Source organism: Condylura cristata, unplaced genomic scaffold, assembly GCF_000260355.1.
Source record: "Condylura cristata isolate star-nosed mole 26May11 unplaced genomic scaffold, ConCri1.0 scaffold00038, whole genome shotgun sequence".
In the NCBI taxonomy this organism is placed as follows: Eukaryota; Metazoa; Chordata; class Mammalia; order Eulipotyphla; family Talpidae; genus Condylura; species Condylura cristata.
In genome coordinates this window covers 8,261,480-8,288,690 of record NW_004567139.1, presented here as the reverse complement: position 1 = coordinate 8,288,690, position 27,211 = coordinate 8,261,480, and the positions used below count along the sequence as shown (strand labels likewise).

The following is a 27,211-nucleotide window of genomic DNA, read 5'->3' as shown; positions in this document are numbered from 1 at the left end:
CGGCTGCCCTGGGTCCTAGCGCCGACCGGCTCTCCCTAGCCCCCAGCTCCGCCCACCCACCCGTTCTGCGCCTCCCAGGCTGTTCTGGGTCCTGGCGCCGACCGACAAGCTGGTGCCGCATTCGGGGGGCAGAGAACTTGTAGGTTTCTGGATTTGCAGGAGCTCCCCTCTCTAACTACCCTCTCCCCTCTGGGCTGCGCTCTTGTAAAACTGGAGGGACTCTGTGTTTTAGAGTGTAGTCTGGTCAGATGTATGAGTCCTCAGCTGCTCAGGGCTGCTGCGTCTCCACCCCCCGGACTGGGTCGGGCTAAGAACAGGCCTTACAGAAGTAGAAGCAGTGAGCCCCCGAATTCGAAAACTGAAGGCCACAGAGGGCTGTCAGGTGTGGTCCCGGGAGATTTGGAATTTCCCCAGGGTCTTCCGCAGGTTGCCTCCGGAAGGGTTCAGAAGGGTTTCGAGGGCCGGGGGCGGGAGGCGCTGTCCGGCCCACGATAGTGCTGAAGCGCCACCCCAGCCTGACGCCAGCCTCAATCACTTCCTCGAGGCTGGGGTCCCCTCCGCCGCCACCGTGCGCCGCTCCCACACCGTCCGCTAGGTGGCACCATTGTCCTGACCAGAGGCCGTGGGTCGTGACTCTGGCCACCGGCGGAGGGGCCCCGGGAGGGACAAGGGACAAAGGGAAAGGAGGCCTTTCAAGTGGGGTCCCGGGTTTCAGTTCCCAAACCCCTTCACATCACGTCTTCTCTCCCATCCCTTCACACCAGGGACCTCACCCTTGGGTCTGAAATCGAACCCGAGGTCGCCTGGGCTCCTCCAGAACCTGCACGGGACGGGGCACCTCTGCTCCCTACCCCCGCCTCTACTTCACCTGGGCGCATGCGCTGACCCGGCCCGCATCCAGGGTCCAGGCTGGCGGGATAGGGGCGGGGCCCGCGGGAGGCGGGCCCCCGGCGTTGATTGACAGTCCGACTGCGCGGCCCGGACGGTCCCTCCGCTCCCAATCCGGCGGGAGGGAGGGGGGAGGGGCGGGATTTCCTGCGGGAGGTGCCGAGCCGGCCTTGGAAAAGGAGGAAAAGAGGAGAAAGGGGTTGGGGGGGGCTGTGGGAGCCACCTTCCAGAGTGCCAGAGACCGAGAGGGGTAAGCCGGACCCCCGGCGGGGCGGCGGGAAAAGGTAAGACTGCGGGCCCTGAGCTGGGGGTCAGCACCCTTGAGAACGGGCACAAACTAACTTTTCTTACGGGGTCCGCCGAGGTCCCCATCCCTCTGCGCCTTCCGTCCCCCTCGCCCCCCAGTAGTCCGCCCTCACGCTTAATCCCTCCGGCGCTTGGTTCTCTGGATCCCTCCCGCCGCTTTGTTCCCGGGGTCCGCCTGGACCGGGCTGGGCTGGGGGTTGCGCGGCTCCGGACGGGCATTCCGGGGGGCGGGGGAGCCAGTCCGACCCCAGGCACTGCCAGGGACGCCATCCCCCGTTGTCGGCCGCGGGCGCTGAGCGGGAGTGCCGTCTGGACTGGGCTTGGGACGTTTTGGGGGTGAGGGCCCCAGGCCTGCGTGCGTCTCTTGCCACAGGACTCAGGCTGCAAATTTGCGGGCACCGAGGAACTGACATAACCTTTTCCGCGGTGGAGTTGAGGGTCTGAGCCTGAACCATGCTGGGGGGCCAGGCAGCCTCCGTTTGCCTGCAGTGCCCCAGCTCTTGTCTGGGCTCTGCCAGCTGCTTCCCTCTCCCACATGAGGGGTGCCGATGGGTCAGCAACAGGTGCTATAAAGCCTCTTGATATATCCAGCAGGCAGACACCCCCTGCCAGAAATTGGGGACCACAGGCTCCCCGCTCCACCTTTAGGATTCGTGAAGGGCCCCAAGGCTAAGGCATTCAGCGATTACAGTAAGGCTTAGGCAGGGAGGAGTCTGGGGGCAGGTACATTTCGCAGGGAGTGACCCCTGCCCCCGCTGCCAGTGCCTGACCCTCCCAGCCCCACCTCCTGGCCTGCCAGTTGTCTGTGGGTGTCAGAGCCTGGGGCTCTGGAGAACAGGCTGCTGGCCCGGCCTGCCCTAGTGTCGTGCGCCGCCTGCGCCGCCCCTCCTGCCTGAGGTTGAGGTGCTGCCAGGTGCCCTGGGGCCTCCGTGACTCAGCCTCCCCCTCCCAGAACCCGCCTCCCCCCCTCCAAATACTGCTCTTCAAGCGTGGCAGCTCTTTCCCCCCTTTGAGTGGCTCAGCCCCTCCTTTGACCCTGAAGGGAGGGGACTGGGGGCTCCCTGGAGGGGCTGGACTGGGGGCTCCCTGGAGGCTCTGTCCTGTTATTCTTCTGAACCCCACTGCTGGGACTCTTGCAGGCTCTGGCCCAGCCTTCAGCAGGGGTGCTGCACCTTTTCTGGGCCCCTGAGACCTGCCCGCACCACCGCCTCAGGCCTGAGGAATGTTGGCTGCTCTCTGGGTGGGCACTGGTGCTCCTAAGCCAAGCCGGGAACACTGGCGAGCCCAGCCCCAGCCCATCCCGGAGCCGTCGGAAGCTGCAAGCTGATCTCTGTCCAGATTTCCACGCAACCTCCGCCCCCTCAGAGATCTGCTTTCCTGCTGGTGGGGCAGCTCACGGAGCACCTTTAAGCGTGCGATCCTGTCAGCACCTGACAAGGACCCTGCTGCCTGGGCCACCGGACACGCTCCCCCCGGAGATTCCCGGCCCTCTGGAGGGCCAAGGCATGGCACCGTGACGCCCCACCTGAGGCCCCGCTCCCCACTTCTGTCCTGGACTTCTGAGCCTGGAGTCTAGCCCAGGGACCAGGATGGGTCGTGAGCAGGACCTGATTCTCGCCGTCAAGAATGGAGATGTGACTGGTGTGCAGAAACTGGTGGCTAAGGTCAAGGCGGCAAAGACAAGTGAGTACTTGGTGGGGGAACTGTCCCTCTGAAACAGTCTGGAGCCCCCCAGGTACGGAACAGCTTGGGGGACACTGATTTGGTGACTTGGGATGGGAGGACTATACAAGAAGTGTCTGTGAGGGTGAGCCAGAGAAGGAAGTTGGGTCCCCCCTTGCTGTGTGTCCTTAGGCAAACTACTTAACCTCTCTGGGCCTGCGGCCTTCACCTGTAAAGTAGAAGGGCTGAAGTACATTGAGTCCAGGGCTTTCTGTTTTTTTTTTTAGTTTTCTTTTTGTTTTGAGTGCCTTTTCTGTGCAAGGCTCTGTTCCAAGCACTGGGCCACCGCAGTGAATAAAGCTGACCAAAATGCCTGCCCTCAAGGAGCTGTCTTCTTGCAGGTGGTTTTCCCTGTGTGCTTTGGAGCCACAGGGTTTCTGGCAGTAGGTCAGGAAAGACTGAATAGATGGAGCTCCCCCGCCCCCACCTCGTTTCAACCAGAACATCTCTGCCTCTAGTCTTAGCTTAATGGGGGTGCTGTAAGATAACTAGTTTTCTTTGTGTGTGTGTTTTCCTATAACTTTGCAAAAAGAGAATTCTCCACTTAAAAATTAAGTTCACACCGTAATGCCTTCCTTAAGCCCCTTTCCCCCTGACTAAGCTGTTCCTTGGGGATGTGATCAAAGCTATTTTGCTGGAACCTTCTCTGTGGCCCCCTCTCTTGGGCACCTCTGCATTGAACCCCCCCAAGACGTCAGGCCTTTGGCTTCAGAGTGGGCTTTGGACAGTCCCAGGAGGGCACTGGCTTGTCACCTTGGGTTTCTAGACCCGCAGAGATGGTCCTGCTACCAGAAGGGGGTGGGGTGGGACAGCCCTCGCTCCCTAGAGTGCTGGGGCTCTAGCCCTCAGACAAGTCTTGGCTCTCAGGTCACCTGAAGACACCTTAGTTATCCCCACCCACACCTGGGAGTGAGGGGTGCCAGAAGGAGGGATTTAAGGGTCTGGGAGCCAAGGGCTCCCCCGTGCACACCAGAGCAGGAAGCCCGGAGTGGGCTGCTGGTCTCATTGGCCTGGGGCCTCCAGGTAAGGTACATGGGTAGGGCCTGAAGGCTGGCAGTGGGGACCTCAAAGCCAAGGCTTTTGGGCTCCAGCAATGTCACCTGCTCCCCAAAGGAAATGTCTGGGGGAAAGAAGCCCCCCCAAGAGACTCACATGGAGTATGGCACAGAGTGACAGGGGCCTGGGACTCCTTGTGCCCGGCCAGCCCTCCCGTCCACTGAGAAGGAAGCTGGTACCAAAAATGGAGGTTGTCATGTCACATTCGCAGCCCCTCAGTTTTTGATGCCTTGAACCCCCCATTTCCCTGAGATGAGTGTTGCTATACCATGATCTGCAGGCGTAGAAACTGCGTCAGGGGTTGGTTTGCCCATGTGCCCTGGTCACTGTGTGCGGTTGCTGTGTGGCAGGCCGGCGCCAAGGCTGCCCGCTCTTGGGCTCTGCCCTCAGCTGCCGGTCAAAAGTGCTTTGGGGTCCTGCTGAAAGGACAGGCTCCCCGTTTCCTCCCAGTATCACAGTCGTCGCAGCGCTAGGGACTCTGCTGAAATTAAGCTGCATCTGACATGCCAGAGCAGATCTCAGAAGGGGGACGGGGACCCTGCCCCCTACGGGAGACAAAGGAAGCCGCCCGCTGTCTGCGGGAGGGGTGGCTTCCCGGACCCTCTGCAGACCAGAGGAGAGGTGGCCCCCTCAGCCTCCTCCCTTTGAGGCTGCTCCCTGGGGACCACATTCCCCCCCAACCCAGGTGGCCGTAGGGAGCAGGTGGCCAGGAGGAGAGGGGTGCAGTAGGCCTGGCCTTGCCCTGCCTCTCCTCCATCCCCTCCTCTGGACCTCCTTCTCTGGCCAGAGGAAGCCGAGTGGGCTGGGGTGGCTGAGCTCACATCCTCTCCCCGAGCCTAAATCAGGAGCGACCCTCCCACCTCCAGACAGGCTTGGAAGAGGGTCGGCTGCCGGGGAAGTGACAAGCCCCTGCCAGGAACCCCGACCCGCTGCCAAGGTCCCTAGGTCTCTGGGCTGTCACTCTGGGCCTCTCCCAGCCGCCTTTCCGGCTATTGTTCTAGAAAGAACAGAGCCGCCCAGCCTGGCCCTGCCCCTGTTCCCGTCCTCCTGTCATGTTGTCCTGCCGTGTCCCGAGGGGGTCCGTCCAGGCAGGCCAGACTGCCCAGGCTGGTGGGGGGCTGGGGTGGGATGCGGGACCTTCTGTGTCTCGCCCTTGCTGACCTCCTGTCCCCGCCGGGGCTTAGAGAGCTCCCCTGGCTGACCCAGGTCACACGGCCAGTGAGAAGGGAGCAAGAATTGGAACTGTGCACTTCCTGCTTCGAGAACCCACTGTTCTTTCCACTGCCCTGAAGTGACAAGGACTTTCCAGAGGGGCTAGAGGAAGACGGGGGGCCCGTGCTCCCGCCCAGTGGCCCACCGTCTCCGCTCTCCATCACGCTCACTCTGTGGCCCTGTTTACCTCTCCAGGGGAGCGGACTCCGCACAGCCCAAAATGTCGCTGTCGCCTCCCTCCCCATCCTCGGTCCCTCCCTGTTGGAATGGGGCCTCCCTTGCTGGGGGATTCCGGGGCCCACCAGGGCCTGGGGGGCAGGCCTGGACCAGTTGGCTTGGCGCCCTGCCCAGCCTGGGTTAAGCCGAGGCCTCCTCCTCCCGGGCAGGGTGGGTTACCGCAGGAGGCGGCGCTGCCTGCCCCTCTGCGCTGCCCGTGGACGCCTGCCTCGGCCATCGCGGGCTCCGCTGTGGGGCAGAAAGCCTGTCCCCGGCCCAGCAGGGGTGGGGGGAGGGGAGCAGCATCCAGCTCCTCTGCGCCCCTCAGCAGGGCGCCCCCACCCTGGCGAGGGCATCCCTATAGAGCCTGCGGAGCAGCAGCAGCAGCCCCCGACAGGCTGTGGGGTCCGCTTTGCTGAGAGCGGCAGCTGGGGGCCATGGCCGTGGGGAAGAAGGCCCTTGTCCAGCTCCCCTCTGCCCGCCAGCATGGGCGAGGCCTGTACCCACCGCCTGGGGAGCAGGTCTGTGATCTGCCACGTCCCAGACGAGGGTCCCAAGGGCGTGGCCCAGCCGGCAGCCGGGCGCCGTGTCAGGGCCCTCTCTCCCACCGCACTCCACTCGGGGTGTCGTGGCTCTGGCCCCGTGGCCCGAGTCCAGCCTGGTGTCTGCCCTTCACGCTGCAGTACCTGGAGCCGCGTTCCTTTGCTCCCAGCCCCCGCCCAGGGGGACGAGACTCCTCGCTCCGCCCGGCCCGGCGTTCAGGCAGGAATGCGAACCATGTGCTCGCGGGGTGTCCACTGAGCGCCCGCGTGCCAGTGCCCCCTCCCTGCCCTTGCTGGCTGTATAAGCAAGCTGGGCCGGCACCCTGTGGTGGTTCTGGATCTGGCGGGCCGGCGGGCCCGGCTGGGAGCCACAGGACAGGAAGGCTGACGGCCATGGGGCAGGTGCTGGCCTGCACACCGAGAGGTCAGCTGGGGGACAGGGCACTGGGTGGGGGTACAGTGAAGTGGGTCCCCTGAGGGTGCCCTGATACCTCCTGCTCTCACCCTCAGAGCTCCTCGGCTCCACAAAGAGACTCAACGTCAACTACCAGGATGCTGACGGGTGAGTGGGCCCCAGCGGGGAAGAGCTGTGGGCTGCAGGATGCGGGGTGGGGGGGTTGTTGCTGGGGGTGCCTGTGCCTGCCGGGAGGGGCGGGAGGGTCCCTCGCCTGCGGAGCTACCCCTGAGCAAGTGAGGGGCCCGGGTGCCTCTCTGAGGGGCCTCCTTGGGTCAGATTCCTGCTGGGCCCCCTTTTCTCCCTGGAGGGTAGGAGCCCGAGGGCTCCTGCTCCCACGGCCCCCTCCCCTGGCCGGCCGGGGGGAGGCCAGACAAACAGGCCTCTCAGCCCAGACACTGAGCCCTTTCATGCTGCGCGCCGCCCTCGCTCCCACGGCAGGCCGGTGGGGCGGGGGCGGGGGCGCAGCGAGCAGGCAGCTCATTCCTGCCAGCACCCAGGATGGGTCCGGGGCGGGAGACCAGGACTTGGGGGTGGGTGGCTCGCTGACACCCCCACCTTGTGTACCCCTACACCAGCTTCTCTGCTCTCCACCATGCTGCCTTGGGGGGCAGCCTGGAGCTCATAGCTTTGCTGCTGGAGGCGCAGGCCACTGTAGACATCAAGGACAGCAATGGTGAGACCCCTGTGTGCCCCCCCCACCTAACCCCGGGCCAGCGCTCACGCCTGTTGCATTGAGGTGCTACCCCAGAGGTCGCCCACGGCTCCCCGGGCTGGCAAATGTTTCACCTCTCAGTGTCTCCCGGGTCGTGGGTGGTGCTGACGTCTACTTCCCAGCTGAGGAGGTTCAAGCTCAGAGAGGTTGTGTGACACCCCGAGGTCGCCAGGTCACCCACGGTGGGCACAGCAAGATTCTGGCCTCCGCCCTGCACTCTTGACCTCTCCCTGGCCAAACGTCTCCAAGCCAGCATGGCTTCCGCTCAGCCTGTCTCTGGGCCAGCGTCGGTGACGAGCCTGCTCGGGCCTCCCGGACCCATGCCGGCCCGGGCCGCCCTCGCAAGCCCCCTTCCTCCCACCAGGCATGCGCCCGCTGCACTACGCCGCCTGGCAGGGCCGGCTGGAGCCCGTGAGGCTGCTGCTGCGGGCCTCTGCGGCCGTGAACGCCGCCTCGCTGGACGGGCAGATCCCGCTGCACCTGGCCGCCCAGTACGGGCACTATGAGGTGGTACGTGAGCAGGGCCGCGGGGTGGGCTGCACGGGCCCCGGCTCCTGCCCAGCCGGACCCTCACTCAGCTCCCCACCCCAGTCAGAAATGCTCCTGCAGCATCAGTCCAACCCCTGCCTGGTCAACAAGGCCAAGAAGACACCCCTGGACCTGGCCTGCGAGTTCGGGCGGCTCAAGGTGAGGGTGCAGCGTGGGGGTGCGGGGCGTCGGGCGCCCGAGGGCCTCGGAGGAGGCTCTAGCTGGGCGCTGCTTGCTGCAGGTGGCCCAGCTGCTACTGAACAGCCACCTGTGTGTGGCGCTGCTGGAGGGCGAGGCCAAGGACCCGTGTGACCCCAACTACACCACGCCCCTGCACTTGGCTGCCAAGAACGGCCACCGAGAGGTCATCAGGTACCCGCCCGCCCCCTTCCTCAGCCCTTCCTGTGAGGCCAGCAGTGTCCTTGGCCGCCCTGCCCTGCTGCCCTCGGCACCCTGGCTCTGGGTCCATCTCCTAGCCCCCCCGCCCCTCCCCCCCCCCACTGACTCACCCTCCCGCCACAGACAGCTCCTGAGGGCCGGGATCGAGATCAACCGCCAGACCAAGACGGGCACGGCGCTCCACGAGGCCGCGCTGTACGGCAAGACCGAGGTGGTGCGGCTGCTGCTGGAGGTGGGTGCAGGCAGGTGTGGGCAGCGCCAGGGCCGCGTCAGCTGGGGGCCGGGCGGGGGGGTCCCCCTCCACATGGTGTGCATGGGTGGTTGCCACGCAGCAGGAGAGCAGATTGATCCGGTTCCAGCCAGACCCTTACTGCCGAGTGACCTTGAGCAGGTCTCTCACCCACCTCTGTGTTTCTACTTCCTTGTAAAATTGGAAAACACTGCCCACCTCCTGGCTCGGGCTGAGGTCGGGGGGGGTGGGCACTGTGCTCAGTGCGTGCCCGGCTGTGCTCTGTCCCCAGGGCGGAGTGGACGTCAACATTCGGAATACCTATAACCAGACGGCGCTGGACATCGTCAATCAGTTCACCACCTCCCAGGCCAGCCGGGAAATCAAGCAGCTGCTGCGGGGTGAGTGTGCGGTGCCGAGAGCGTCCGAGCGGGCCGGGACGTGGGCAGCAGAGGTCCTGGGAGCAGGGGCACACGGGGGTTGCGGGCTGGTGCGCGTCACGAAGGGACGCGAGAGGTGGGAATGCAGCTGGGACCCCCAGATGATGCCTGCCCTCCCCTCCCCTTCTGTCAGAGGCCTCGGGGATCCTGAAGGTCCGAGCACTCAAGGATTTCTGGAACCTCCATGATCCCACTGCCCTCAATGTGCGGGCAGGCGACGTCATCACGGTGAGGACCTGGTGCAGGTGACATAGATGATGCTGTCACTGACCTGGGCAGCCACTGTGGGTCAGTTTGCGTGCTGAAGTCTTTAGGTGAGACACTACCTGATTGAGTTTTTCCCAAATCCAGGTAAGGTAAGCCCTATACCATTTCCTGTTTCAGAGGTGACAGAGTTGAGGCCTAGTGAAGTTCAAGGTCGCAGCCAACAGTGGGCTGGGATCTGAAGCAGTCTGACTGGGGCTGGCATTTGTAAGCCCTGGAGGCCCCTGGGGAACTAGGCTGGATGTGGGGGTGGGGTCAGAGCTGTGGGCTAACCTAGGCATCAGCGCCAACTTCTTGGGGGCGGGAGAAGAACTGGAGGGGAGCTGGCTGCCTGCCCTGGCTTAGGGCGGGGAGTGACCACCTCCCCCATCTGCCGCAGGTGTTAGAGCAGCATCCTGATGGCCGCTGGAAGGGACACATTCACGAGAGCCAGAGGGGCACAGACCGGGTGGGCTACTTCCCCCCAGGCATCGTTGAGGTGGTCAGCAAGCGGGTGGGCATCCCCACGCCGCGCCTCCCCTCTGCACCAGGCCCCCTGCGCCCAGGCTTCTCCCGGACGCCGCAGCCCCCCGCTGATGATCCCCTGCACCCTCTTGCCTATGGGCAGCTCCCACGGGGGGGCCTCAGCCCAGATAGCCCAGGTAATTCCTCCCGGAGCGGCAGCCTGGGGGTGGCGTCTGGCTTGGCAGGCTGCCAGTCAGCTGTTGGCAGGACCGCCCTGGCCTCTAACCTCTTTGCTTCTGGCCCTGTAGCAGGTGACAGGAATAGTGTGGGCAGCGAGGGCAGTGTGGGCAGCATCCGCAGTGCCGGCAGTGGGCAGAGCTCTGAGGGCACCAACGGCCACGGCACCGGCCTCCTTATTGAGAATGCCCAGGTAGGCGGGCGGGGGTGCGGGGACCGGGCAGGGGCCTCCCGTGCTGCCAGTCCCACCACAGCCAGCTCTTTCCCTCTCTGCAGCCTCTGCCCTCGGCGGGAGACGACCCGGTGCTGCCGGGACTGCACCCCCCGCCCCTGGCAGGTAGGAAGGGTGGAGGGGACCTGGCTGGCGTGGGGGGGAGCTGAGGGTCTGACCCTTCTTTGTCCTGCTGCCTCTGATCCCACTTCTCTCCCTCCTTAAAGACAGCTCGAGCCACCGCCCCCTGGCCAACTACCGCTCCGGGGAGCAGCCTTTCACCCAGGACGTGAGGCCAGAGCAGCTGCTGGAGGGGAAGGTGTGTCGCGGGGAGTGGGCTTCGGGTCGCGCGGGGAGGGGGCCTCGGGCCGCCGCAAGGGCTGGGGCAGCCGGCCGCCGGTCCCGCCGTCTGGCCAACCTCCACCCTCCCTGTGCCGCAGGACGCTCAGGCCATTCACAACTGGCTGAGCGAGTTCCAGCTGGAGGGCTACACCGCCCACTTCCTGCAGGCTGGTTACGATGTGCCCACCATCAGCCGCATGACCCCTGAGGTAGGGCTGCGCGGGAGGGCAGCGGAGGGCCCGGCGGCAGGGCAGGGGACCTGAAGGCCCGCCTGTGTGTGGCAGGACCTGACAGCCATCGGGGTGACCAAGCCGGGGCACAGGAAGAAGATCGCCTCCGAGATCGCGCAGCTCAGCATTGCCGAGTGGCTGCCCAACTACATCCCGGTGAGTGGGTGGCCGGCCGGGAGCCCCGCTCGGTGCCGCCTCCCGCTGGGGCCGAGGCTGCGGGCAGGCTCCGACCGAGGCGCTCTTGCAGGCGGACCTGCTGGAGTGGCTGTGTGCGCTGGGGCTGCCTCAGTACCACAAGCAGCTTGTGAGCGGTGGCTACGACTCCATGGGGCTGGTGGCCGACCTCACCTGGGAGGAGCTGCAGGAGATCGGCGTCAATAAGCTGGGTGAGGGCTGGCGCCGGGCCCCCGCGAGCCTCTGAGGGCACCAGAGTGTTTCCAGGGTGCAGGCCGAAAAGAAAGAATGGGGACTGGGAGGGATTAGGTTCCTGCCCAGCCCAGCCAACCCTGCCCTCTCTGTCCACTCCCTCAGGTCATCAGAAGAAGCTTATGCTAGGGGTGAAGAGGCTGGCAGAGCTTCGGCGAGGCCTGCTGCAGGGGGAGGCCCCCGGTGAAGGTGGCCGCCGGCTGGCCAGGGGCCCGGAACTGATGGCCATCGAGGGGCTGGAGAATGGGGACGGTCCCCCTGTGGCTGGCCCACGACTCCTCACCTTCCAGGGCAGCGAGCTGAGCCCAGAACTGCAGGCGGCCATGGCGGGGGGGGGCCCTGAGCCGCTCCCTCTGCCCCCTGCCCGATCCCCCAGCCAGGAGAGCATTGGCGCGCGCTCACGAGGGTCTGGGCACTCACAGGAACAGCCTGCTGCGCAGCCCAGTGGGGGGGACCCCAGCACCCCCCAGGAGAGGAATCTTCCGGAAGGCACAGAGCGGCCCCCTAAGCTTTGCTCCCCACTTCCCAGCCAAGGGGCCCCCCCTTATGTTTTTATGTACCCCCAGGGCTCACCCTCCAGCTCAGCCCCAGGGCCCCCTCCTGGTGCACCCCGAGCCTTCTCCTACTTGGCTGGGTCCCCTGCTGCTCCTCCAGACCCGCCTCGGCCCAAGCGCCGGTCCCACAGCCTGAGCCGCCCTGGCCCAGCCGAGGGGGAAGCAGAGGGCGAGGCCGAAGGGCCGGCAGGCAGCGCCCTGGGCAGTTACGCCACCCTCACTCGGAGACCGGGACGCAGCGCCCTCGCCCGGACCAGCCCCAGCCCGACCCCAACCCGAGGGGCTCCGCGCAGCCAGTCCTTTGCCCTCCGGGCTCGACGCAAAGGGCCCCCACCCCCACCCCCCAAGCGCCTCAGCTCCGTCTCCGGCCCCACCCCAGAGCCTCCACCCCTGGATGCCAGCCCTGGGCCCAGAGAGGGGGCTTCGGGGCCCAGAAGGCGAACACTGAGTGAGCCAGCCGGCCCGTCAGAGCCCCCAGGCCCAGCGGCCCCCACCGGCCCTGCGTCAGACACAGAGGAGGAGGAACCAGGGCCTGAGGGGACAGCCCCCTCTCGGGGCAGCTCAGGGGAGGGGCTGCCGTTTGCAGAGGAGGGGAACCTGACTATCAAACAGCGGCCCAAGCCAGCGGGCCCCCCGCCCCGAGAGACGCCTGTGCCCGCCGGCCTCGACTTCAACCTCACAGAGTCCGACACCGTTAAGAGGAGGCCCAAGTGCCGGGAGAGGGAACCGCTGCAGACGGCACTTCTGGCCTTTGGAGTAGCCGGTGCTGCCCCTGGCCCCCCTGCTCCCCCCTCCTCCCAGGCCCTCAGCGAGCCCCCCTTGGCTCCCAGCCTGCCCCAGCCTGACCCCAGCGGGCCTCCAACTCCAAGAGCCCCAGCCCCCGTTGCCCCCAGCCCTTCGAGCCAAGCCCCGTTGCCCCCTTGTCCTGGGCCAGCTCCGGAAAACTCAGCAGGCAGCCGGCGGCATGGGGACACCGAGGCCCCGGCTGCCCCCGCTGCCCTTGTCAAGGTGCCCGGAACAGGTGAGGCGGGGCCCATGGGAGGGCCGTGTCGGCGGGTGGACGTCCAGCCCCGCTGCTTCACCAGCCGGCCTCTGTCACTGCAGGAACCGCCCCGAAGCCTGTGTCTGTGGCCTGCACCCAGCTGGCGTTTTCTGGCCCTAAGCTGGCTCCCCGGCTGGGCCCCCGCCCGGTGCCCCCTCCGAGGCCAGAGAGCACCGGGGCCGCAGGCTCTGGCCTGGCACAGCAGAGACTGGAGCAGACCAGCTCCTCCCTGGCAGCCGCTCTGAGAGCCGCAGAGAAGCGCATCGGCACCGAGGAGCCAGAAGGGTGAGGGGTGCCGCCGGGTGCTGGCAGTGGGGAGATCGCCATGGTGTAGACGCATTGCCTTCCCGGTCCTCTTCCCGGGGGTCCTGGGAATGTTGGGGGGCATGCCACAGGCAAGGCTTCAGGCTGGGGAGGCCCTGTACAAATGGGAGCACCCAGACTCGAGTCACACAGTCTCCCGCGGGGCACCACAGGGCAGTCACTCCCCCCAGCGGCTGCCGTGGTGGCCCCTCTGGCCCGCCCGGGAGGCTGTAGGAACTACGGTGCAGGGGCCGTGGCGCAAGCGGGCGGCTGACCCGGCCCCGTCTTCCTCTGCAGCGCCCCAGGCACCTCGACCAAGCACATCCTGGATGACATCAGCACCATGTTCGACGCCCTTGCTGACCAGCTGGACGCCATGCTGGACTGAGCAGTGCCCACGGTGCTGCAGCGTCCACTGCTTTGCCCAGCACAAAAGACAGCCCGGGCGCAGGCCAGGGGCGGGCGCCGTGTGCTCAGGGAGCGGCCCGCGAGGGCCAGGGGCTTGTCCGAGCCTGCCATCTCGGCAGAGCCCGGTGTAATCTGACCAGCCAGCCCTGCCCCTGGACAGGGGCCTGGCAAGAACTTCCTCCGCAGGGAGAAGGCGGTTGCGTCCGGAGCGCATTCTCTGGCCCCTGCCCCGCCTCGAGCCTCTGTGCCAAGGTGCCGTTGCCACCGCTTTCCTGGGGCTCTGACGGCGGCAGGTGTGGCGGGCCCGGCCAGGTGTACATAGGGCGTGTAAATAAGCCACCGGAGGCCCGCCGGGGGCTCTGGCGGCATCGCCCAGGCCAGCCCCTGCTCCTGCCCGGCCCCCTCTGGGAGGCAGAGCTGGAAGGGCGGGGGCACTATGAAGAGACCCCGAAGTCCAAGCTTTTTCAACTGTAAATGTTATTTTTTAAGCAGAGAGAAATGCATATATTTTAAATGGAATTTATTCTATCTATAACTGCCTGAAAGGATGGAGTGGGGGAGGGCTTGGGGTCGCCCCAAGTGCCCACTGCCAGCTGGGGGGTGGAAGCCTGACCGCGTGGGCCCAGGCCCCAGCTCTGCAGCCTTAACCTCTCCCCCGACTAACACAATGAACGTGTCATCGCACGAGCAGCTGTGTGTCTGGGTCTGTGCCCTGACCGCTGGGCCGCGCCGAGCACACCCCGATGTGCAGGAGGAGGCCCTGGGTGTGCCCCGCCCCCACCGCCTCAGCTTTGGGGCTCCCTCCCTGGCTGAAGCTTCAGGGACCAGTCACAGGTTTTTCTTAAGCAATTTATGAGTTTTAATACAAACCAGTCTACATTCATTCCTAGAAGGCTCATTTCCAGTAAAAAATACACACCAGTAAAAACATTCTCACAGGAGAGACAGGGCAGGGTCAGAGGGGCCCGGGCTTGTCCCGTGACTGACCCTTGCGGCTCGCCCGGGCGGGCACAGGAGGCGGCTCCAGGCCCCGCGAGAGGCTCTTGCCTGCTTTGGGTGCCCCAGAGGGAGGGGGGTGCCTGGCCACAACCTGGCCCCTGCCCGGGCAAGGAGGGGGTGGGGCGGTGCAGCCAGGAGGCCGCGGCACCCCTTAGCGGTAGCCACCTGAGGGTACAACCTCCCACAGCTGCTGCCATCCCCCTTGCCAAAAGCTGAGGCCCTGCCCCCACTCACAGCTGTGCCCCAAAGAGCAGAGGCCACCGGCTTAGAGGACCCCGAAAGGGGCACACGCACTGGTGGGAGGGGTCGAGGACTTCAACTGCGCTCACCAGGTCACACATTCGAGCGGGCCCTCAGGTCCGGAGGCGGCCCGCAGTCCTGGGCCCCGGCTCAGCACCGCCCTGCAGGCCCCAGGGCCCTGTGTGACAGATGACAGCCCCCAGGACCGGGGCCTCCAGTGCCGCGGGGTGCCGTGGGTTAACCCTGAAACATTTGTGATGCCACCCCCCATACCCGGAATGGATCTGCTTGAGCCCCAGGGGCCAGGCGACTGGCCTCTGGCCGAGGCTCAGAAGGGAGAGTTCATGCCCAGCTTCGTTTCAAACTGCAGCTTCTGTCGCTTCTGGTAGCGGACCCGGACCCTGGGGGAAAGCAGGGTCCAGGTCAGCACAGGCAAACTCCAGAGCAGGGGACAGGGCAGGATGCTAGAAGAGGACGGGGGCCCAGGAGGCGGCAGGGCGGGGAGGAGCCCAGCTCACCGAATCTCGTGCAGCTTCACGATCTCGTTGGTGACCACCACGAGGACCAGCGAGAGGCAGCCCAGCAGCCACGTCAGCAGCGGCACGTCCTCCAGGCCAAAGTGCAGGCGGCTGGCCCCGTGGGTCCACAGCCGCAGGTCCACCACCGTCTGCACCACCTGCCCCAGCAGCCTGCCGAAGGACCCATTCAGCCTCTGGCCCACACCCTCATAGCAGCCCCCCACCCCTCCTGGCGGTACTCACACCGCGGGCACCGTCAAGGCCCACCAGAGGTTCGTCAGCGGGCTCTTTCTCCACAGGGGTTTGGTGCGGTGCACGTGGGTGATAGAAATAAAGACTGGAGAAAATGGTGTGGAGGAGGGTCAGTCTTCCCACGGCCCAGCCTGGTCCCCAGGCACCCACGGCCCCTCCCGGGGGTCCCTCACCGGTGTGAAGGACGATCAGGGCGGCGGCGAGCTTCTGGGCCGTCAGCAGCCCGTTGGCGAAGTCGTCAGACCAGGCGGGAGCCGTGTTGGCGTGGCTGCGGACGAAGCAGCAGCGCTCAGCCCTGCACCCGGCCGGGAGAGGGGACGGGGGGCGGGGGGGTCACCTGTGAACCATGATGGAGGAGCAGTTGGTGAGGTTGCGGGCCCGTGCGCTGTCGCAGAAGCTCTGCAGCGTGAAGCCAAAGCAGATGAGGCAGGAGCCGATGGTGAGGCTGAACTTGAGCAGGAAGCAGAGCAGGAAGTAGTGCTGCGTCTGGGGGGAGAGGGGTCTCTCCGCACCCAGCCACTTCCAGGTCAAACGGCTGCCTGGGAAGCTGCGGGGAAGGGGGTCGGGGCAGGCCCCGCCCCTAGCCAGGATCTCCCCAGCTTGGTACCACCACCTCCTGCTTTGGTTAGGGGACGTTCTGGCAGGACCGCCTTGGGTCAGCCCCAGGCACTCACGGCGGGTGAGGGCACTCAGGGCTCCCGGGCTCCGCACGGCTTACCTTCTTGGGGATAGATTGAAGGTTCTTCCCGGTCGCCATAGACATGATGGAGCTGTGGGGCGGCTTCCCCAGCAGAGAGATGCTGAAAAGCAGAGACCCGGTGAAGTTAGCGCTGGTGACCCCGACCCCATGCGGGAAGCCCGGCTTGAGTCTTGGGAGCAGACGGGGAGGCAAAGGGACACCCCACTGCCTCCTTGCCAGAGGGGGGGTGCGCCAGCAGAGCTGGGTCCGTGCGGTGCGAGTGACCTCCAGAGGCCGGCTGGCGGCTCTCACCTGAGGAGAGGGTAGCAGAAGCAGGACAGCCACAGGATGTCGGTGGTGCTCAGGAGCGGGGGCAGCTGGACCAGGCAGGAGAGGAACTGCACGGAGAGGAGCCAGGAGCCAGGCGTCAGCCCTGGCCAGCTGTCGTCCAGCAGCCCTGGGCACCCCTCTGCTGTGAGGGCCGCGTTCTAGCTGAGGGGCTGGCCCAAGGCGGGGCTATCCTGCCAGTGGGGTCATTACCAGAAGTCTGGGGGCCCCGGACTGTCTGCAGTCTCCCAGCCTCCAACCAGCACCTGGCCTGGATGCGGCGGGCGTGGGGGCAGCGACTGAAGGGGCCTTCTCACCTGGATGACCACGAGAGTCAGCTGGCACTGCAGCAGGAAGAGGAAGCACTTGCGAATGCCATAGGTGGCGTGCCGAGCCTAGGGACCCAGAGGGACAGTTTGTGGCCTCTCTTAGGCCTTACAAGCTTCAGCCAAGAGCCAGATGCCCCGGATGCTTCTGCTAGGGAGGAGTGGAGGGAGCTAAACTGCCAGGGAGACCTGGCAGTGTCCAGCCCTTGGACACCCAGATGGGCCCTGTGTCATGACGGCCCACCCCGGCCACCCGGCAGGCCCTGCGCCCGGCCCCTGCCCCAGCGCAGCCCCACCTGCTCGATGAGCCGGATGATGCTGATGGTCTCTTCCTGGCGGAAGGTCAGGGAGCAGGGCAGGCTGTTGAGCTGCCCTGAGAGCTGCAGAGGCGAAAGGCCGTCCGAGGCCTGGGCCATGCTGGTGCTGGTGGCGTAGCCAAAGGTCTCCCAGGAGCAGCGGGATGGGTACAGGGGGTCCAGGGCGATGCTGCTCAGTGGGGGCAGGGGAGTCAGACCATCAGCTGTTCCCGCAAAAACCCCTGCTCCCTCGGGGCTGAGCGGGCACCTGCTGCCTCTTCCTCACTATTCCCACGTCCCGGGGCCCCAGCCAGGGCAAAGCAGCACGGACAGTGCCACAACCCCATGTGCAGCCGAGCCTGGGTGTCTGGAAGGGAGAGCTGACCTGATATCGCTCTGCAGGAAAAGGCAGCTGTTCCGCAGGTTGGCAGAGCTGCCCAGGCAGCACGTCACCTCCCCGTACTCCTGCATGATCTTGATCATCTCGCACATGGCTGGCGGACAGGGTGGGGGGCGAAGCTGTGTAGGGCACTGGCCAGAGACCCAAGGACAAGAGGACAGGAGGCACTGGGAAGCACCCCACCCCAGCGCTGGGGATGGCACCGAGACCGGCCCTTCTGAGGCCACAGCCACAGCTCTGCCCTCTGCACGCTCAGGCTCACCCAGGCCCGGCTCCTCGGCTCCCTGAATGGGAGACGGAACTTTCCCTCCCGCGCCTACAGGGTGCCCAGGCCCTGGGGGCGCTTAGCAGGAGGGCAGGCTGCCTAAGCAGCCGCGGTCCCAGGACTCACTCTCAGGGGTACAGTCGGTGAAGAGGGGTACCAGCAGGGGCACGTTGTCGATGTTTTGCAGATGGGGCCGCACCTGGTGGATGCCCCGGGGCAGCTTGGCCTGCAGAGGGCAGGGGGCTGCGGCTCGGTGCGGGACGGGGACCCCTCGCCTCCCTTCTCAGCCTCGGAGCAGCCCCGTGGCCCACCGGGGTGGGCACGGCCCGCACTGTCATACCCGGTTGCAGTCCTCCAGGAAGCTGGGAAGGTCGCTGTCTGTGGGCTGGAAGCTAATGAGGTCGGAGTGACCCTCCTCCTCCATCAGAAGGAGGCCCTCTGCATCATCGCGCGACACTGGGGGACAGACCTGGCCTCAGCTCGGGCCCAGCCTGCTGGGGCCTTTCCTTGCCCTGCGGATGGCTCACAACCTCCTGCCACCAGACCGCTCCCCCGTCGACTGGCGCCAGATTACCAGAGCCATTTTCCCAGGGAACATCCTTTTCGGGGGCGCTCCAGGGAAGCTCTTTCTAGCTGTAGCTCTAAGCAGGAGCTGCCCACAAGCTTTTGCCCTCACCCTGATTCAGGTCATCGTGCAAGGAGCCCGCGTGGCTGGGGCTGGAGGGGGGGATCTCGGAACCAGGCATGTCCCCATTGGGCGTGAGAGAGATGTGGCAGTTCCAGCCCGTCTCCAGGCCCATCTTCTCTGCAAACACCTGCAGAAGGCAGGAGGCGATGAGCAGATGGGCCCGAGTCCGTGGGACGAGGGCCAGCGGGGCGCAGGCGCGGGGGAGAGCCCTTGCACCTTGCTTTTGAGCTCGTCCTCCAGAGAGAAGTAGACAAAGCGGATGCAGGCGTTGACCAGCCCGTCGATGAGGCGCACAATGTCCAGCCGGGCCTGGTACTGGGAGGACACCATGCCCATGAAGATCTGGCCGCTCAGGGCCTGCATGCAGTCCTCCTTCTCCAGCACCTCCCCGATCCCTTCTTCAGTAGGCACAAGGCACAAAGGCGGGCCGGGACACGACCCAGCCGGGACGCCCGGGAACCAGCAGATTCCAGAAGGCAGCCGGGGCCACACACAGCGAGCACGCAGCCCCGGGGGCCACATGAGGCCAAGACACACAAGGGAGTCAACAGACACGGGAGGAGAGACAATGAAAGGCACTCGTCAGTCAGGCATCAGGCGCCGTCTGAGGCGAGGGACAGAGCCTGACTCCGTCCAGGGCAAGCGGCTGGCCCCACCCACAGCATCGCCCTCAGTCCTCAGGTCCTAAGGCCCCCAGGAAGCTGGGTGTTTCGTGACAGGGGCCGGGGTGTGGAGCTCTGAGTCCCCAGCCCATGGGGGCTTCTGGTCTTCTGTTCAATCCAAGTAAGGCCAGAAAGCTGTAAACGCGGCTGCTTTATGGCTCTCAGAAAGCGCTGCTCTCCACACCACGCCGGAGCAGGCACACCAGGCCCTGGCTCTGGCGAGAAGCCTGAGGGGTCGGCTCTGCCGTCCAGGCCTGGGGTTGTGCCCACCGCCCCCCACCCCCGCTGCAATCCGCTTGGATCCAGTGCAGCCCCGCCGTCCCCCCGCGGCCCCTGCTGTACCATCGGAGCTCCAGCTGTTGCGGCGGGTGCCCAGCTTGAGCGGGATGGTGCTGGGCAGCTCGCACAGGGTGAAGATGCTGCTCTGGCCGGGGGCCTGCACCAGCTCGATGCACTTGCCGTTGAGCTGCGAGGACAGGGCGCAGCTCATGGGCTTGTAGGCGAAGGCGGAGCAGTAACCGGAGAGGCAGGCTCGCTGGTAGAAATCCAGCACTTTCTTTCTGCCAGGGACACGGGAAAGTGAGACGAGCAGACCTGGAGGTCCCCACGCCCAGGGCGCGCTCCGGGGCTGACTGCTCTTGCACCAGCACGTGCGTCCTCACCCACCTGTCGGAACCCGAGAGAGGGTAGATGTCAGCTCCGTCCCAGAAGTCTGTGCAGGCCTCCAAGACCACGTCGGCCGTGCCGTGGGACAGCATCTGTTCTGTGCCTGAGGGAGAGGGGAGGCCAAACCCTGAGTGCACCAGGCCACCCCAGCGCTGCCCCTTGCTCCGACCTCACAGCTGACAGGAGGCCGCCTTGAGAAGGGTGCCACGGCGGGGCACTCCCCCGGGCTCTCGGGGTGCGCATGGGTGGGCCCCAGCCCACGTGCTGTGGCCGCCCACCTCCCCGCGTCGGTCACCACGGCCTGTCCCTGCCACACGAGGTCTGGCGCTCACTGGCCCAGCCGTCCCTAAAAAGAGACAGGAAAGACAGAGCCCCCCACCCCCACCCCCAGGCTCCTGGCCGGCCGGGGGGGGGGGGCGCGGGGACTCACTGGTGGTGGTGTCCTTGATAAAGAGGCTGATCATATGGCTGAGGGGCGGGCGCCGCTTGGTGACACAGGACAGCCTCCCCAGGGGCGTCTCCTTCACGGTCTCGGCACTGGGCAGGCGGTAGAGAGCCAGGTGGTTCTCCTGTTTGAAGAGCTCTTTGGCTCCTGGTGTGAAGCCTGCGGGGACAGGAACCCAGGCCTGTGGGGGCGCTCACAGCCCCTACACCTCCTTCCCCGGCATGGAAGGAGACCCGGTTGGTCCAGCTGTACCTGAAACCGAGGCCATGTTGCCCCGGAGCCCTGCGCAACCGAGCTGACTCCTGCTGCCCGTTTTTAGGCAGAGTGGAGCCTGCCGCCTGTGCTGCAGGCCTGGAGTGTGCAGAGCGATGGGCCAAGACCCCAGGCCAGCAGGAGCTAAGGGGCAGCTGATAAAGGGGTGGGGGGCTGGGATTGCAACTGGAAGCGAAGCGTCTGGAACAGGAATCCCAAGAGCCCGGTCTCGCCAAACTGCCCCTTGCACTTCACGTGAGCGCGTCTCACGACTAGCGGCCAGGCTCACAGCTCCTTCACCCCGACCTTTGTGGTTCTACCTAGCTCACGCCTGCGCAGGTCAGAGAGGCGGGTGGGAGGCTCGCCCCCGCCGCGCTGACAGCTGGCCTGGGCAGGCGTTCTGGGCTCAAAGCCGCGCACCGCTGGCCCCAGTGGGCCGGCAGCCGGGCCTTCTCAGCCCCTGAGCAGCTCCATTCTGGCGGCGGGAAGCAGCACCTAGCAGCAGCGCCCGTGCGACGGGCCGGCCAGGAGCTGAGGCCTGGCTGCAGGGCCGGGGCCGCCTACCGATGAGCCGGGCGAGCTCGCAGAGGCCCCAGGGCACATGCGCGGGCAGCACGGCGCTGTGGCTCTCCTGCAGGGCGATGTTGCACAGGTGGTCGGAGAACCGGCACAGCCGCTCGGTGACGCTGGCGTTACACAGGTTCAGCAGCACGTTGAGGCCCAGGGGCTTGAGGGAGGTGAGGTGGAGCTGCCAGTTGGAGTCATCGAACTGGATGCAGGAGGGGTTCTGCTGGTCCTGCGACAGGCTGAGCATCTCCAGGTGGTAGTCGCACACGAAGTCCTCGGCCTCGCAGGGCGCGCCCTCCAGCTGGGTCTGCGGAGCAAGGGGCGTGGGGGTGCGGGCCGGGGCGCGCCCCTCCCAGCAGCACGAGCTCCTGCCGTCTCGACCAGCCCCGAAACCCTCTGCCTGTCTTCCTGGGCTCCTGGAGACGTCTAGCATGCAACCGGTGGCTGCTGGCAACATCTAAGAGCAGGGGTGGCTAGACCGAGGAGCGGGCCATGGAGCTGCTTCGGCCCGGGGACCATCTGAGACAAGGCCCCTGCTTTCCATCCTCAGGGGGAAAAAGTCTGTCCCAGCCACTTCCCCTGGGGGAGCGGGGAGGGGAAGCAGCAACCACTTCAGGAAGAGTCGCTGGAGACTGGGCTTTACCCCTCAGGCTAGGGGCCCCCCAGGCCCCCCAGCAGTGGAGTGGCCCGCTCCTCTCTCCTCACCTTTCTGGGCTCGTCGTCCCCGCCCTCGATGTCCCGGCTGAAGCTCACGCTGGAGCCAGAGGGGTGTTTGCTGCGGCAGTGGGCTTTGTGGTGGGAGTAGGGCTCGGGGGGCTTGGGGGCTTCGCTAGGCCAGTCGCCTCGCTCCTGCTCGCTGGAGAGATGCAGGGTCGTGTTCAGGGAGCCCATGAGAAGGGCGTCTCGTTCGTGGGGCTGAGGAAAACAAAAAGCACAGGCCTCAGACCTGGGTCCCATCACGGCAGCCAGCGCTGTCCCCTCAAGGCCTGGCCGGGCCGGCGGCCTCCCCGCTGCTCAGAAGCAGGCCCTGGGGTGCCCGTCCTTCTGCCCGCCTTACCCTCCCTGAGGCCACCGGCCAGGTGCCAACAGCTGAATGGCCTGGCCTGGCCGTACCTCCTCCACTACCTCAGGGTGGCAGAAGGAGCGGGTGGACAGGTCATCCGTGAGGTCCTCGTGGCTGCTATGTGGCGGCTCCACCTTCCCACTGAAGAACAGCACGGTCTCTGGGCTGGGGTTCGGCCACGACAGGACGCCCTGCTTGTCCACGCAGCACAGGACCTGCAGGAGAGCGGTGGGGTTGGCCAGGGCTCCACACCCCAAGCCGCGGAGGCAGGGCCCAGGCTCGGGGCCGCCCTCACCGTGACAGAGCCCAAGCTGTGCAGCAGGCTGGAGCTGCGGCTCAGCGTCGGCGACGTGCCCTGGATCACCCTGAGGAAGTGGCCCCAAACGCAGCGCAGCATCTCCTGCGGGGAGAATCCCGCAAGGCGGGTCCAGCTTCAGTCCACCTGGAAGTGGTTTCTCAGGCCAGTAGGCCACCAGGATTTGGGGGAGAATAGGAACCACAGGAAGGGCAGGTACCCACACATTGCCCACGTGAGGCGGGTGGCTGGGGGCTCTGAGAGCCTGACTGGAGGGTCAGGGGGTGCAGGGGAGCTCCGGTCTGAAAGGGGCCTGCGGGAGCCGGGGCAGAGCCTGCCAGGCGGGAGTACCTGCGTGGAGACCGCCTCTGTGTAGCTGCTGAGCGTGTCCTCTGAGAACTTGGCCAGCTGCATGGACAGAGGTGTGGCCTCAGGGGGAGGCGGCCCGTGCCTGGGCCTCTAACCCGCAGGGCTGCCAGCGCCTTTGATGAGGAACCCCACCGAGTGTGGGCCTGGGCCGGTGCTCCCCACCTGCGGGCCCCCCGGAGGCCCTTGAGGATGACAAGGGCCGGAGCCCTCAGAGGGGCCTGCCGCGCACAGGCCCTCGGGCCGGACCGGACACCGCCCCGCTCAGCAGGGTCCGGCTGCCCTTCTTTGTCCCAGATGCCTTGGAACAACTTACCAGGGAGCTGGGAGCGGCCTCACTCATCTGGGCCAGGACCCGGGCTTCTCCGCAGGCGGTTGCCAAAACCCAGAGGACTGGGAAGAGCAGGGGGAGGATGGGCAGGACGCCGTTCACCTGGGAAAAGGGGACCACAGCAGCTCCCCAAGCTGCCAGCCCGGGGGTGTTGGGGGTGGGGGCGAAGGGCTCTGCGGCCCAGCGGCCATTTCCTGAGGAGAAAGAGATGGCAGCTGGTGGGGCAGGAAGGGCAGCGGGCACTCTGCGGCTGAAGCCTGAGGGACCAAGCTCCGGCTGGAGCAGGAGGGCCGCTGGGGCCCCAGGAAGGGACGTAGCCCGGAGGGAAGGAGAAGGCAGAGGGAGGGCGGGTACCTGCAGCTGGAGCAGGGTGTACTGCCAGGAGGTGACTCCAGGGGCGTCCAGCATGAAGCGCAGGGCGTTGGTGGTGAGGAAGCCAGCCTGGTGGGACAGGGAGCTGCAGCCTCAGCCCGCGGCTCGGGCTCCCCTTGCTCGGCCACGCACACGCCCCGCGCTAGGGGGCTGCTCTGGGCCCGTCCTTGCCAGCTCGCCCACGGCCGGGGGCCCCACCGGCCTCCCTCCCCTCCCTGCCCCGCGTACCAGCACCACGGGCACGGCGTAGTGCAGCATCGCCCACTGCACCGTGAACCTCTCGTTGTCCAGAGCAGTGACCGGGCGGGACAGGGCCATGTCCAGACACCATCTGCAGGGAGAGGGGGCCCTCAGCTCTGCTCAGGGAGGGGCCGGAACCCCCCTTCACGAGCAACACTGGGTCCTCCTGTGCCCTGGCGCCCAGGAGAGGAGCTGCAGCGGCCCCCGAGCTGCACCCCCAGAGTTCTGTGTGGAGGCAGCCAAGACCCTGCTCAAGGCCAGGCCACACCCTACCTGACATTGTCAATCACTGGGGTCTCAAGGACGCGGAAGAGCCGGTGCTGCTGAGGGTTCTGTGGCCCTTTCTTCACCTCTCCCCGGGGCGAGGGGGGTGGGGAGAAAGGGGGGAACAGGTCTCCAGGCTCCAAGACGATGTGCTCATCATCCTGCCAGCCATGAAGGGGGATCAGAAACCACTCTCCCTTGACAGCCCCGGCTAAGGGGGGCATCTCACTGCCCTGGGGATCACCAGTTGGCATGACCAAGTTGGGGTGGGGCACGTGGGGCTCCTAGCAGCTTGGGGATCATAGAGAAGTAAGAAGGAGAAGGAGAAAGACGTTCCAGCTCTTGTCCTCCCGCTGGCCAAGGAGCCTAGGAGCTGGCCAGGAAGCTCAGGGTTAGGCCCGGGGCCCCTCGCCTTGGCGTGGCTGTTCCCACAGCGCTTCCAGGGAAAAGGGAAAGTCTCACGCTACCTTGATCCCCCTCAGAGAGGCAAACGATTCCTGGCCGGGCCTCAGAGCGATGATGTCTCCTTCCACCAACAGGCTAACCGGCAGGTTGACCAGATGTCCGTCTCTGTAGGCCCAGTGCAGGGACCAGGATGGTGCAAAGGGCATGTGGAGGTCTGGGTACAAGGCGTTTGGCCACTTGATCTCCTTGCCATCCTTGAGGGCATCTGACGAGACAGGAAAGCGGAGGGCAGCCCCGCCGTGCTGTGTACACAGCCAGGCCCGGCGCACACCTGTGACACGGCTGCGTTCCTTCCTGCCCCAGAGACCTGTGCTGGCCCACGTGCTCGCCCCGACACCTTCCCCGCTGCTGAGGCTGCCTCCCCCTACACCTTTCCAGCCTGGCACTTCCACCTCCTTGTACTCCAATTCCACTCAAATGCATTGCACAGACATGGCTGAGTCTCATGACAGGTACGAAGGTCAAAAGTGAAGCCGACCTCCTTCCTGCCCTCACTGGGCCACAGTCTGGGGGGGAGGTGCGACCTGGGGCAGTTAAGCCCAAACCAGGCAAGCCCCTGTGGAGAGCTGGGAGAGGCCCCGGAGCCGCAGCACAGACTCGAGGTGAGGGTCAGCAGAGACGCGCTGGGGACGGACACTAACAGAGGCCAGGAGGAACAGCCGAGAACTGTCAGCTGAGGGAGGGAGAAGCCCGTCCGGTTGGGGGCTGGCCGGGTGCAGGCGCTGAAGCGGGAAGCCTGCAACAGAGCAACCTGAAGGTGGTGAGTCGTCATAAGGTGAAGATGAGCGGGGCAGAGGAGATCAGAGCCAGTGTCAGGGGGTTGTGGAGACCACGAACCCAGCATGGCCCTGATAAGCGAGAGGGAGCCACTGATGGTCCCTAGTGAGGCTCCAGAGAGCAGGGCCGTCTTCCTCGGGGAGCATTCAGGCCCCGCTGCCCGGGGAACACTGCAGGAGCCAGGGTGCTTCCCTTCCAAGACCACCTGCCGCCCGGGAAGCAGGAACCAGTCTCTCAGGGGCCGAAGGTGACCTCCAGACACAGCCGGGACTCGATAAACGCTGGCTGGCCGAGTGCATCTGTCAGAGCTGGAGTCCACCTTGGGACACCCTGCCCATCCCCCCACCAATTCTGGCTGCTTTCAGGCTCCTCTGGCCTCTTCCCGCCTCCTGGGACTGTCCACTCGACAAGACAGACTCACATAGGAAATCTCAGCTGCCCCCTGCTATGGGTCTTCTCTTAGTACCACAGTGTCTGCCAGCCATTAGCCTTCCTGACCCCAGGTCACTGCCTGGGCGCCCACAACGTGGTCCTGGGGCCCTCAGTGTCTTACTCACAAGAGATGAGGCAGCCTCTTTTCATGGCAAGAGGCCCTCGAATGCTGACCACCGGCAAGGCCAGGTCTGAGGGTCCTGATGGGGGCTCGGGAGGGAAACTCAGGGGGTGCTGCTGTTCCTGGGGCGTCTTTCCCGCCCGACGGGCCTGGACCTCAGCCTCACCTTGGATTTGGTCAATGATCCCGCGGAGCCTCCGCTCTACCTCCCGACGCTTCAGCCGCTCTTGCCGCCCAATGAGGACAAGGTTGAGAAGCAGCAAGAGGAACAGAGCCGCGGCGTTCACCAGCTCCACCCCGTGGCTGGCCAGGAGAGGAGGGGCCGGCAGCTGTGAGGGCCAGGGCCCGAGGCACCCACCGTCCCTCCTGCAAGATCTAGGCCTGCCGTCCCACTCCCCCAACGCCCCCCCGGGGTGGCAGAGACCTCTGCCGGGGTGGGGCCGGCGGTTGGCGAGGCCAGGCGCCTACCTGCCGGCCGGCTGGCCCCCCCAGCAGCCCAGCAGCAGCAGCACGGCCAGCAGCATGAGCGAGGCGCCCGGCCAGTGGAAGCAGGAGCGGCGGTTACTGTGGTGCAGGAAGCTGTTCCTCCACATCTCCTAGGAAGCCGGGGCGGGCGCCGGGCCGTGAGGGGCCGTGAGGGCCCCCCAGGGGCACCTGGCCCTGCCCCACAGCCACTCCACCCGGCCCAGGGTGGGCGCTTCCTGCTCTGATCTCAGCTGGGGTGCAGCCTGTTGGGTCAGAACACCCCACCAAAAGGGAACCCCAGCCTGCGGATGGGCTCCCAGGTTTCTCTGCCCCCCCCCCAGACCTTTACCTTCCAAGTAAGACATTTCTTCCGCTCCCTCAGGCGCTCTTCCAGTACCGCCTCCAGCTGCTCCTTCAGGACGCTGAGGGCCTTCCGGGTGGACAGGCCCAGGGCCACGGCGGGCTCGCCCTGGAGGAGGCGGGGAGGCACTCAGCCGAGACAAAGTCCCCAGGACCGAGCCGTCCTCTCCCCCACCCTCCTCCAGAACCCACACCTTATTCTCTGTCCCTAGGGGAGCGGCCAAATTACCACCCAGTTACAGGACATCCAAGCACTCAGTCCCCGCCTCTTCAAGGCCAAATTTAAAATGAGACAACTTTCTACAGTCAGACTGCTGACCTCGGTGCCCCTCGCCAGCCCTGGAGGTCAGGACCTGCCAGCCCACACGCGCACACACATCCTTTAAATATATAAATTTTAGGGGAAAAACTTCCAAGTATGGAGAGGAGGACCGGGCAGAAGCGCTAGCTGCCCGATCCCGCGAGGGACAGCGAGGCCTGGGTGGCCCTCATGAAGGGGAAGCCGCAGAGCCCCGGGCCGGGAGGGCAATGGCGGCAGACAGCTGCCCCCAGGAAAGGCCTGTGCGCCCACACCCCTGCTCGTCTCCCTGGGCGACAGGGTGGTTCCTGGCAACACCAGGACCTTCGTGACCCCCGCCGGACCCCGGCTCCTTGACCCTGCTTTGTCCTGCCATCACCCCCCCCCCGGCCCATACCGCCACACACACAGGCCACCTTCGGTTTCTTCACGTTAGGCATGTTTCCAGAGCCACGTCAGCCCGCCACGTCGGCCACAGCAGTGACGAGCTCGCGCCTCCGGGTCCGGCCACAGCCCCGGGACTCTGACCATTGACTAAACTGCCTCACGGCTGTTTACAGGCATCCAAACCCCAAAACCACCTGGGCGCCCTCGCCAGCATCTACAGCCCCC

The 27,211-nt window shown here is 65.9% G+C and overlaps 2 protein-coding genes across 8 annotated transcripts in view; one reads left to right on the top strand and one right to left on the bottom strand.

The window, feature by feature from the left end:
* The first annotated feature begins 1,099 nt into the window (after nt 1–1,099).
* Nucleotides 1,100–13,220, top strand: CASKIN2 (CASK interacting protein 2). Of its 3 annotated transcripts, XM_004693499.2 has the most exons (20): nt 1,100–1,172; nt 2,334–2,877; nt 6,453–6,504; nt 6,975–7,072; nt 7,476–7,621; nt 7,703–7,798; nt 7,881–8,011; nt 8,162–8,270; nt 8,560–8,668; nt 8,841–8,935; nt 9,351–9,612; nt 9,724–9,845; nt 9,929–9,989; nt 10,091–10,182; nt 10,304–10,414; nt 10,490–10,591; nt 10,683–10,821; nt 10,967–12,436; nt 12,520–12,742; nt 13,058–13,220. In XM_004693499.2, the coding sequence occupies exons 2-20, from the start codon at nt 2,784–2,786 to the stop codon at nt 13,146–13,148; spliced, it is 3,603 nt and encodes a 1,200-aa protein (XP_004693556.1). In that variant the 5' UTR covers nt 1,100–1,172; nt 2,334–2,783; the 3' UTR covers nt 13,149–13,220. The 3 variants fall into 3 exon arrangements, with proteins under 3 accessions (XP_004693556.1, XP_012588550.1, XP_012588551.1); XM_012733096.1 differs by lacking the exons at nt 1,100–1,172; nt 2,334–2,877 and adding an exon at nt 6,281–6,366; XM_012733097.1 differs by lacking the exons at nt 1,100–1,172; nt 2,334–2,877; nt 6,453–6,504; nt 6,975–7,072 and having other exon boundaries at nt 7,532–7,621; nt 7,707–7,798; nt 13,058–13,168.
* A 1,494-nt stretch (nt 13,221–14,714) lies between these two features.
* KIAA0195 (KIAA0195 ortholog) overlaps nt 14,715–27,211 on the bottom strand; it is a 30,724-nt gene continuing 18,227 nt past the window's right edge. For 3 of the 5 annotated variants that reach the window (XM_012733092.1, XM_012733095.1, XM_012733094.1), the window contains 30 exons: nt 26,291–26,410; nt 25,945–26,072; nt 25,643–25,779; nt 24,149–24,351; nt 23,691–23,842; nt 23,406–23,508; nt 23,160–23,246; nt 22,791–22,907; nt 22,460–22,516; nt 22,109–22,213; nt 21,876–22,028; nt 21,456–21,665; nt 20,748–21,057; nt 19,917–20,090; nt 19,487–19,589; nt 19,163–19,380; nt 18,375–18,556; nt 18,147–18,285; nt 17,811–17,926; nt 17,597–17,696; nt 17,191–17,299; nt 16,806–16,995; nt 16,501–16,578; nt 16,169–16,254; nt 15,896–15,977; nt 15,515–15,663; nt 15,351–15,445; nt 15,169–15,262; nt 14,926–15,096; nt 14,715–14,808 (listed from right to left, as the gene is read on the bottom strand). In XM_012733092.1, the coding sequence (XP_012588546.1) occupies nt 14,736–14,808; nt 14,926–15,096; nt 15,169–15,262; nt 15,351–15,445; nt 15,515–15,663; nt 15,896–15,977; nt 16,169–16,254; nt 16,501–16,578; nt 16,806–16,995; nt 17,191–17,299; nt 17,597–17,696; nt 17,811–17,926; nt 18,147–18,285; nt 18,375–18,556; nt 19,163–19,380; nt 19,487–19,589; nt 19,917–20,090; nt 20,748–21,057; nt 21,456–21,665; nt 21,876–22,028; nt 22,109–22,213; nt 22,460–22,516; nt 22,791–22,907; nt 23,160–23,246; nt 23,406–23,508; nt 23,691–23,842; nt 24,149–24,351; nt 25,643–25,779; nt 25,945–26,072; nt 26,291–26,410 (4,041 nt within the window). In that variant the 3' untranslated portion in view covers nt 14,715–14,735. Of the gene's footprint in view, nt 14,809–14,925; nt 15,097–15,168; nt 15,263–15,350; nt 15,446–15,514; nt 15,664–15,895; nt 15,978–16,168; nt 16,255–16,500; nt 16,579–16,805; nt 16,996–17,190; nt 17,300–17,596; nt 17,697–17,810; nt 17,927–18,146; nt 18,286–18,374; nt 18,557–19,162; nt 19,381–19,486; nt 19,590–19,916; nt 20,091–20,747; nt 21,058–21,455; nt 21,666–21,863; nt 22,029–22,108; nt 22,214–22,459; nt 22,517–22,790; nt 22,908–23,159; nt 23,247–23,405; nt 23,509–23,690; nt 23,843–24,148; nt 24,352–25,642; nt 25,780–25,944; nt 26,073–26,290; nt 26,411–27,211 lie in introns of all 5 variants that reach the window. The other 2 variants (XM_012733093.1, XM_012733091.1) reach the window with 2 other exon arrangements.